The sequence below is a fragment of the Anarrhichthys ocellatus genome, unplaced genomic scaffold (assembly GCF_004355925.1).
Source record: "Anarrhichthys ocellatus isolate YVR2014 unplaced genomic scaffold, GSC_Weel_1.0 scaffold33, whole genome shotgun sequence".
NCBI classification, from domain to species: Eukaryota; Metazoa; Chordata; class Actinopteri; order Perciformes; family Anarhichadidae; genus Anarrhichthys; species Anarrhichthys ocellatus.
The window spans coordinates 2493431-2503961 of NW_022280063.1; the positions used below are offsets into that span (position 1 = coordinate 2493431).

Consider the following 10531-nt stretch of genomic DNA (forward strand, 5'->3'; position numbering starts at 1 on the left):
CAGGTTGCCACCAGTTTCCAGTAAGGACCCAAGACCTCTCTTTTCCCGCATGTGCTCACCTACTCTGTAGAACTGTGTAATAAGTGAGTAACAGTCTGTTACTCATCACTCGTTGGCTCTAAAAGAGTTGTGTCACCTACTTTTTCTCGGGTAGCGTAGACGTGTTTCGACGAGCCAGGCTTCCTTCCGGGCATCGGGTATGTAATAGGCTGCGCAAGACGGATAAAAATTCATCATGACTTTAATTTTACAGTCGCAATCATCTTTTCTTTCCAGTGTCTCGAAACCATAAAAAATAAATATACATTATGTTACAAAACATTTCCAGTGTCTGGGATCGATTTAAAAAAAACAACATAAAGGACATTTATCAACAGCATTGATTACAGGAGGGCAAGAAAAACACTGGGGTTGTCCGAAGGCATTTAGTGAGTGCTAAACAAGACTTTACGTTAGCTGTGAAATGCTTAGAGTTGGCTTCATTTACACTTTGAAGACATGTATCTAATCATAAGGCTTTGACTAATTCTCAACATGTATTTTTATGCCACTAAATGACAACAAATGTCTTTTCTTTCACCTAAAGTGAGTTCAAAGTGAAACAGACTCCAACCCCAACGTGCACATTTTACTGTAGTTCATGACTTTTGTAACCAGGAGTGTGTCGTATTGGACAAACAGGCGGGATGGACACTGGAAAAGAAGGCTTCAGGTTCATAGTGCTCGAACTGAAAAACTGCGTTTTCAACCGGAGGGGGGAATCCCTCTCCATTCCACGTAACTATTGTTCATTTATGCTCACCGTTCTGTGTGCGCATGCACTTGAGACATTCTAGGTCACTCTCACACACAAGCATAACAGTCTTGCAGCCATTATACGTGTGTGTGTGTGTGTGTGTGTGTGTGTGTGTGTGTGTGCATGTGTCTGTACGTACAGCAGAATATACTGTAGATCTCTGGCGAGCCCACTACAGGCCGACACAGTATGTGTTTGTTTGTGTAAGGCCTCAATTCAGGATTGTTCTCAGTCGAAGAAACCAGCATATTAAGTGATTTTCACAATCGGAGAGCTTTCACCCGACTCAACACAGGCAGATGATTTTTTTTTCAGTTGAGAAACTTGTCCTCGCTACAGCTGAAATACAAAATAGATAATTTCTTCTTCACCTTAAACAATATCTACATGTTAATTACACTCTAAATGCACTGCATTGAGAGGCTGGGGAAGCCTTTCTTTGAGTAAAAAAAAAAGAAAGAAAAAAGAGCACTTGGTGTGTGTGATTGCGCCGTCCGGTATCAGAGTCTGATGTGTCCGATAGAACAGGTGGTGTTATGTCTGACGCTTTAAGGGACTGGCAGTCCTTAAAATCCTTTCGGAGTACAAATATACCGGCATGTATTCGAGTCTGGGTTCATGCGCAGTGCTTGTTCATCGGACTTTTCCAGCTTTCCTGACTTTTACCCATTGAGAGGGCGACTTAACCACACGGAGGAACACCAATTTCGGGGGCTTCTTCATCTTCTGACTCAGTCCCCGTTACCTACAGTGGTTTTGGCACACGTGGCTCCATCTTGACACAGTCCAGCATTCCCTTTTTTTTTATTATTTCTCACATCTTCTCATTATCTCTGCTTGTTTTCTTGTCTCTGGCAGTCTCAAAGTCTGCAATTAATACTGCTCCTCAAGTGAGAGGGACCATGAGCGGAGGGACGGATGGACAGACCGGGCACGGAGAGAACGCCTTTTCCCTCCTTTCACCCGATCTGCAGCAGTTGGCCTTCAATTTTCTATTCTTTAATCCCAGTCCTCTCGGCTCTCCTCCTTTCTCCTCATTCCCCCGGGCAGGATCTTCGCTCCTCCTCTCACAAGGGCAGGCTGGTCTGAGTTTTCCTAATAGGTCAGATCGAAGTCTCGTTACTGCCACTGTTAACGGAAGGGACGGAGGGAGGGAAAGTAGAGGGATGCAGGGGGAGGGGGGAGGGGGGGTGCAAGGAGAAAGAAAGGAAGAACGTGCAATGTGAAAAAAAAAGAAATGAATGCAGAGATGCTGGAAGTCATCATGCGGCATCTCAGCAGGATGGTCATATTATTCATGCTACAGTTAAAAGAAATACCATCATTGGCTTTCTTGCCGAGAGTTAACTTGAGAAGATCGATACCACTTTCTCGTCTAAGAGTTGTTTCAATCGTCTCGTCTAACTCTCAGCAGGAAAGCTCAGCTTATTTCCCAAAGTGTCTTACTATTCCTTTAACTATTATGATGCATGCATTATGCATCCGTTGACTAAATGACAATGACTCACTTTTGAGGTAGCATCCATTCATTTGTTTTCATGAGCACAAAGAATGATGCAAAAAAAAAAAAAAAAGGTCATTGTCACATGCCAACACTACTCAGTAAGAACCACTTACTCTGAGTCAGACTCGTTGCCTCCATTGACTGTCCCCGACTTCAAGTGCATTGCCACGCCCCCGTTGGTCTCCCGGTAGATGCCCGCGGGCGGGGCCCCCGCAGGGATCTGCGGCCGCGGGGTGACGGGCGGCTTGACGAGGGAGCAGCTTTCGTGGTTTCCCGGGCGACCTCCGTCGTTGGAGGCCAGCGAGGGCGGCCGGGAAGAGGGCGTCATGATGTTGACGGAGGGGGGAGGCGGGGAGGAGGTGTTGTTGTTGTTGGGGGTTGGGGAGGTGATGGTGGGGGTGGGGGTGTTGTAGTCGCTCAGCTTCTCCCTCAGACGGTTCTTCATGTTCTTGTCGGTCAGCGGAGGGGGGTAGCTAATCTTATTCTTTAAGATGCCTGGGACGGACACAGAGAAGTTATTCCAACGTAAATCCCATCAATCAATTTCACTCAATTTCATTGAAAAGGATCCTCCTCTCTCACCTTTCCTCTGCTCCGGGTGGTGGTTGCTGTTGCCGTGGGGCTGGCCAGACGGAGATGCGTCTCTAGCGTTGCCAGGCGTTTGTTTGTCCCTCTCCGGGAGAGTCTCCCTCTCTCTTTCGCCTACGTGGTTGAGCTTATTTTCCGCATGGAGCTCCACGTTCACCTTGGTCTCCACCCTCAGCCTCTCCGCCCCGCCGGGCTCCTCGCTGTCACTGGCTGTGGTGGCCTCTGCTGGCCAGTAAGGCTTCACGTGATTGGATACTGAATCCACTAGTGGAGGGGAACTGGATTTTCCTGCGTGAAATAGGATGTAATGTAAGTGCCTTAAATGTGTACTTAAGTGAGCAAATGTACTCAGCTACATCCTTCCACTGATTAAACCTCGGGTTTAGGCTCAATAGGACCACCCATATACCTTTAGGGGTGCTGTGAAGGGGCTGCCTCTCGTTGTTCCACTTGGGCTTGACATCGATGTCGTCGTCCTCGCTGTCCGATGAGTGGGAGGAGGCGTAGGAGGAGCTGTGTTCGTCCACTGACAGCTCACTGTCTGAGTCAGAGTCTGACGGGGACAAGGAGGAAGGTACGAAGATTAACTTCGAGGTATTCATTTTTCTAGACGGGCAATAGCGATATATGAAAAACCCACCATCTCCCTTGGTGCCGTTCCTGTGGAAGAGAGGTCCATCCAGATCTGTGTGTCCTTTCGCTGTTCCTGAGGAGACGCTGGGCTTCTGACCAGACTCCTCCCTACGTGGATAAAGACAGACGCAGGAAGAGGGAAGGGATGGGAGGAGTAGGAAGTAAGAGAGAGAGAGAAATGTGAATGGAAAAGAAGAGGTGGAGATCAAGAGGAGAGAGAGAGACAGAGAGAGAGACAGAGAGAGAGAGAGAGAGGGGAGCACAGCGTCGCTGGAAGTTAACTCAAGCCCAAAGTTTGACACTAATGTTCAACAGTTTAAACACCAGACATCTCTCATTGCAAAACATTTGCCTCTGTTAATGGCTTCAACGAAGACTAAAACACATCTTAAATTGTGGTTTAGGTGTTCTTGCATATCAGGATAAAGTCAAACTGGCAGCAACAAAAATAAAAAAATAAAAAAACATCTACCACAGAAGATTAATCGGAGGGTAATTTATTGCTAAACCATCAATAACCTCCTCTGCTCTCCACCTGAAGCTGTTTACCCAAATTTGGGTTGAGATGTTAGCTGAAGGGCAAAAACGCTGCTGGAGACTCTGACCTGTCTGATGGCTGATCTGAGAGACACTTCTGGAAGCAGCTGAAGCGCCAACTGCCGCAGGTAAGGAGCATGTGTTTGTATCGCATTCCCACTTCAACAGGTACAGTCCCATCTCTCTTATTTCCCAAGTTTATTTCCCTATCTTCTCTCTCTGTCCTCCCCCCCCCTCCTTCTTTTTCTCCCCTCATCTCCCCTCCTTTTCCCCTTTGCCTCTCGCACAGGCAGCACGCCATCCCGCTTCCCCCTTCTGGCGTTTTCTCTCTCATTGACCCCTCGCGTCAGCTCACATTACCCAGATGACAGCTTTACGAGCCGAGGCGTACAGTCACACCTCACCTTCATTCTGTAAAACTCTTTTAGAACACCAGGTATATGTAACACCGCTCCACCGCCATGAAAACATGTCTGTGATACGCGCAAACACACGGCGGTACAAGACGCGCAGGTGAGATGAGCCTGAGATGATATACCCTGCAAAAAGCTACATCTCAAAATGTCACCTTTTTAGAGATTAATCAGGAACACACAAAGCTGAATTGCTCTAAACTAATTCTTTAAAACGCAGAATGTTGAATTAAGAAAGCAATAAAAGGCATGTCACCTCAACTTGATATATTCTTGGCCGTCACTTATAACAAATATTTCCGTAAAAGTTGTTGCCAATTGTATCACTGCCAGACTTAACTACATAACATATACAATTTTGCTGTATTGTACAACTACAATATGTTTACATTTTATAAGATCTGAGATATTGCTAATAGTGAACTGCTAGCATGGAGCAGTGGACACAATGCTATATGTACCACACATGAATGATTATGGTGCATCTACCGTCTTGAACTGTAATAAGTTAAAGAAAAAGTAAAAAAAAAACATTTCTTTGACACTGCAAGAGTAAATATGCTGAGTTGCAAGTTAATAAGGTTGCCCTAGCTAAAACCACATTAGCTAAAACTGCATTACTTTCAGCTAGCTGTACCTAGCTACCTACCAAGCTAATACTAATGCTGTTTAATACAACAGCCCTGTGGGGGCTGGATGTAATGTTGAGTGTATAGTCATAGTAAGAAAAGCATGTTGACTTATACATACTTTAAAAAATTCTAAAATATCTCCTTAATTTAATAGAGCTGATAAAGCTAGGTAGGAAACACTACAGCTGAGATACAACATTTCTAACTGCTGTAGTTTTTGGCTATAAATGCTCTCACATCATTTACTACAATTCTCTAAAAAGCAGAACAAATACCACTCGAAACTCATGTTATAACGTACAGTGCAGTCAGACTCGAGTCTGCGGTGGGCTTACTGTGTATGCATGAACTGTGCAAACATTATTTATATTCATTAATATTACTATTAATGATTATTATTTCCCTAAAAGTGATACAGTTATAGAAAAGGAACACCCAGCTAAACCTGCATGAGCTTGTTTTGCGTCGGTGTACCTGGCTTAACTAATGCAGCTCAATACAACAGCCCTGCAATGAATCCTACCTTCATGAAGGTTTTAATGTTTACTTTATGTTTGGAGTGTATTTTTCTGAATCTGTCTGTTCCAATGCAATCAAGCTATATCACACATTAAATTATGAAAACATATTCACAATGTTTCTCTGTACTCTTTTCTTTAAGTTTGTTCTCATTCAACCATTCTTGCACACATTTTGTTACTCCCCATATCCCCACATGAAACCTCCAGCTACACAAGACGTATCAAATCAAATAAACAACATTAGTGGTTTAATAACCACAGAACAACATGACAGTATGTATGAATAGTGTGGATGGATTTATAGAAGCTGCTGTGTTCGTTTACCTTCCTGCGCATATCAATGAGAGCAGATATGCCTTCTGCTTTATGTGCGTGTTGGGTTTTTGCGACAAAGCCGTGCGCCGCGCACCGGCAAATCTCAGCATGATCTTTCATGCAAGCGGAGTCGCTGTACAGTGCAGGTGCCATTCTTTGGCAGCATGCATGTGCGAAAAGAAAGGAAAGCAATACCGTCGAAAGGTAGAGAAACTCTTGCAACTTAACTTATCCTTGCTTTGGATAAAGCAGCGAATAAGGGCAGGTTGTTTGTGTGTGTATGAGTGTGTGAGTCTATTTATAAGAAGAAAAAAAATGAGGGGCTGGGGATGAGTTAGTATGTGTGAGACATTTGATGCATCAGCAGACATGCAGGGAGGAGAACAAAGAAAGACAGCTTAAAGAAAGCGGACAAACGGACACACTCATGCAGCAGTGTAGCAGAGGCAGCCATGCAGTCAGTGAGCATGCTGTACCTCAGTGTGTATGCCAGGTAGCTGCTGCGGCTCTTGGCTGACCTGAGCGTGCTGTCAAGTGAGACGGTAGACTCGCCGATGCCCGAGCGGTACAGCTGGCCGTCTTCTGTGTACGTGTTGTTGCAGTTGAGAGAGCGCTGCCGAGAAAAAAAACAACTTTGTTTTAACTGACAATTCCAAAAAAAACAAATATAAGTTAATAAAAACGAGATGCGGGGCCATATTAGTATATCTGTTCACTCACTGTGAGCAACGAGGCCCTCGTGGTGCTGGATTCGTCTGGTACGCTCTTCTTTCCTGTGAAGACGTTCTTGAGGTTCTTCCTCACCTCCTTGTTGAAGATCACATGGAAGAAGAAGATGAAGACTCCCTGCAGGCAGCTGAAGCCAGCGAACAGGTAGTGGAAGGTCATCACGTCGCTGTTGACCGCCAACAGGCCGAGCATCCAGGTAGTGCTGATGAGTAGCAGCAGGAGGAAGGCCATTCGAAGTGCAGGACTGAGGAGGGGAAAAAAACACATGGATCAGCTTCCCCCCCCAGTGACAAAAAGCTATGCTGCTCATTCACTTTTATTATATTGGATTATTAATGTGACTTACATTGCTCCGGACTTCTCCATAGCCTTCTGCCTGCGACCACATGAAGCCTTCGCAGCCAGAAGAAAGGTCACTATGTTGACCTTTGGAGCGAAGAATATGAGGGAAGGAAGAGACGTTGTGAACAAAACACGTAATTCTCTCTTGTATAATTGGCCTTCAACAGGACTTTTTGAGATATTTTATTTTCATATTCCACATCATTTCGATGATTTATAACGATGTAAAAGCATTAATCCACAACACTTAACGGTCCGAATACATTCAAGTTCACATACCAGGACGACTACAAAGATGGGTCCTGCGAAGCTCCAGATGAGTGTGTCGTGGACAGAAAGCCAGCAGAAATCTGGGTTCCCATAACCCTGAGGGTCAAGACCTACTGCCAAACCTAGAAACACACAAAACACCAGTGTTAAAACTATTTCTATGCCTTGTTTCTTTTATTCCCTTCTCCTTTGGAGGGAGTGCCACAGTGCAAGCAGACACCAATTTTGTTTTGTGTTTCAGTTTTTCCTTCTATCGTCTTAGTCACTCATAACTGTCATTTTTATTCCTTATCTGTTCGTCATTTAGTGCGAGTATCGCTCAGTAACTCTATACGTCTCTCACACTATGTCTCAATCCAAATTCCAATCAAGTAAGCTTTGCTGGCATCCAAATACTGCCAAAACATGTCGACACATCGCCAAGCATTTAATATACTACTGCAATCGTATCAGACATCAAAGGGCCGTAAAGTCACTGTATGCAGTAAATGACAGGCTTGAAAAAGTGGTACTAATTGGAGATACCAGATGATTGAAATGTAATGTTGCAGTTACGTCAAGAGACGGTAAAAAAAGGGCCATAAAAACAAATAAATGTCGAGAGTATTTTCCACAATTAGATGCTTTTTTTATACATGAAATGATGCTACTGTTTTTGTCTTCATTTGACACATTGTGGAAATCTAAACAACGTCCGTCTCTCATTCTGTGTCTCTCTTTCCTCCTCTGTGTTCAATCCTTTTCCCACGGGGCTTAGAGCCTCTTCAGTAGAGACGAGTCACAGCACGAATGCACCCCTGACAATCAGCCATCATCCACTTCATTGTTTCTGAGTGTGTGTCTGTGTGTGTGTGTGTGTGTGTCTCACCAGTGATTATCGCCGGTATGCCCCAGCCCATGGCGTAGTAGAACCTCATGTGGCCGTGGTTGATGTTCCGCAGCTCTGTCAGCATGCGGTAGATGTGCAGCCCCTCCACGAACATCCAGGCAAAGGTGCACATGTAGAAGTAGTGGAGGAGGATGGCTATCACCATACACACAAACTGGAGGGAGATAAAAGAGTGATCAAAGTATGAGTCTACATTCAAAGAGAATCCACAAAAAAAAGCAGCTTTGTTTTGCCCAAAACGTTGGTCTGTTTGCCGTCCCCGCTGTGCTCTCCCTCTTCTATCGCTCGATCAAATATTGTTGAAATTGATGCATCAATAAGTCAATATTTTGGGAATCATTTATTACTAAAAATATACCCTGAAAAGCTAAGTTCCAGTATCTTAAATGTAAGGATTTGCTGTCTTTCTATGTTTTACATCATTGTAAAAAAAAAAAATACGTTTGGATTTGTAAAAAGAAGCAATTTGAAAATATCTCGACGGACTCTTTCTGGCATTTTATAGATGTTATTTGCAGCCCCAATGGTAGCATATGTCAAACTTCAATTAATCAATTTATGCAAGACAGTAATGATTCAACCTATCCCCACACTCCTTTGTCTCCTTCCCTCCCTATTCCCATGTCTGTTGTTGCATTGGAGGAATGCAGTGTGTCAGGGATTGTCCCAGCGGTTGAGATGCTGTATTTTAATAATGCCGTGTGCTGCTGCGGAGATTAGAGAGAGAGAGAGAGAAAGAGCGAGAGAGAGAGAGAGAGAGAGAGAGAGAGAGAGAGAGAGAGAGAGAGAGACTACTTTGACGGGGTTGTAAATCATCCTGCGGATGGCCCTGAGCTCACACTGACAGCATTCCACAGTTGAAACAAACACACACACCTAAACACTAGATAAAGGACGAGCATACACAATGTAAAAAAAACACATTCAACTTTTTTTAAATCATACAGTTGCAGATAATGCAGTACAGTGTGTTGTGAGTCAGGGCTCGAGTCCCCCTTCATCCCAGTCACAACACTGTGAGTCAGAACATTTCTACAAGAAAAAAAAGACTCTCTGGAAGCTGTAAACGTACATGCTCTTAAGCTTTAACCCTGGTTTGTTGGACGCTTTGCTTTCATATTTCACATTATGAAGCTAATATATGCAAATGTGGAGGGGATGTTGAATTGTTGGGCAAATTTTGTTAACAGGTCCACGAGTTGATTGCAGAATGTAAGACCCACTGAAACATTGTGTAGGCTACGCGACCTGGATTGACTAGACTTTAATCTCTGACGTTGACGGCTGGTGGTTGGCAGTTACTACCAGCCGCGGTGATCTGGGACCGACAGCTGGGCCTGATGATCTCGTGACGTCTTGTGTAAGACTGTCGACATCTGGTTTGGCCAGACTAGTCAGAGCTGATGCGCTATGAGACGCTATATGAGTTTTGAAAGAAGAAACAAATGAAACGTTGAAGTCACGAACAATAAAACGCACCGCTGCTCAAGTAAACACACTCGGGTGTTTGGATACTACATCCATACTCGTTCTGGTGTGACCAGAGGCTTTTGGTTATTAAATGTTTGCTAATATTAGCGAACCGTAGCAAGGTAATGTTCTATAATTGACATTATTGAGCAAGTTTGGATGATTGCATGCTGATTCTTTCTCTATTTTTGCTGTTGTTACACTATGTTGTAGCATATATGATACCGGTCGTTACATGTTATTGCTTTAAACAATGTGTTAGTTTAATCCCTTGAAACCTGGACAGATGGCTGAGGAAGGCTAAAGAGGCATCAAACGAAGTGCTTGCAAATATGAAAAAATTGATGAATTAGACAGACAATGTTCAATTAATACCAATTAACGTGGCATTCGTGTCACTATACGATTTAGAAAGCTGCTTACATAACAATACATGTGCTTTCTGCAACACTATCTGTGTTAAAAAGTGCAAAAATTAGTATAATGTATCTGTCTTCATGTCTCCCCAAGGCCTACCAAGTGTCTAAGCTCTCCAAGCCTCAATTCTTCAAAAAAAAAGAGCAGGATTACCCGTCAATTAACATTTTCATGATGTTTTCTGTACCACAGAGTCGCAGGACATTTATCAAGTGAAAACTAAGAAGTTGTTTTTGGAAACCTTTGCCAGTTCCTACCGCCCCGAGGCCTGCTTCTGGAGACAGGTACCAGTCACAGCATGTCTCCGCTACTGGCACACAGAAGTGCGTATGTGTGTGTGTGTGTGTGTGTGTGTGTGTGTGTGTAAATCTGAATGTCTGTGTCAGCAGACTTCAAAGAATTCCCACACCTTTTGATCCTTTACATTATGTGTGTGTGTGTGTGTGTGTGTGTGTGTGTGTGTGTGTGTGTGTGT

General features: G+C 44.0%; 1 protein-coding gene across 7 annotated transcripts in view; it reads right to left on the reverse strand.

The window, feature by feature from the left end:
• Nucleotides 1–223: 223 nt before the first annotated feature.
• Nucleotides 224–10531, reverse strand: part of celsr1a (cadherin EGF LAG seven-pass G-type receptor 1a) — a 79314-nt gene continuing 69006 nt past the window's right edge. For 5 of the 7 annotated variants that reach the window (XM_031865620.1, XM_031865619.1, XM_031865615.1 and 2 more), the window contains 10 exons: nucleotides 8149–8323; nucleotides 7290–7402; nucleotides 7015–7094; nucleotides 6660–6912; nucleotides 6416–6552; nucleotides 3529–3629; nucleotides 3298–3441; nucleotides 2883–3176; nucleotides 2414–2795; nucleotides 224–1891 (listed from right to left, as the gene is read on the reverse strand). In XM_031865620.1, coding sequence (XP_031721480.1) covers nucleotides 1864–1891; nucleotides 2414–2795; nucleotides 2883–3176; nucleotides 3298–3441; nucleotides 3529–3629; nucleotides 6416–6552; nucleotides 6660–6912; nucleotides 7015–7094; nucleotides 7290–7402; nucleotides 8149–8323 — 1707 coding nt within the window. In that variant the 3' untranslated portion in view covers nucleotides 224–1863. Of the gene's footprint in view, nucleotides 1925–2413; nucleotides 2796–2882; nucleotides 3177–3297; nucleotides 3442–3528; nucleotides 3630–6415; nucleotides 6553–6659; nucleotides 6913–7014; nucleotides 7095–7289; nucleotides 7403–8148; nucleotides 8324–10531 lie in introns of all 7 variants that reach the window. The other 2 variants (XM_031865618.1, XM_031865616.1) reach the window with 2 other exon arrangements.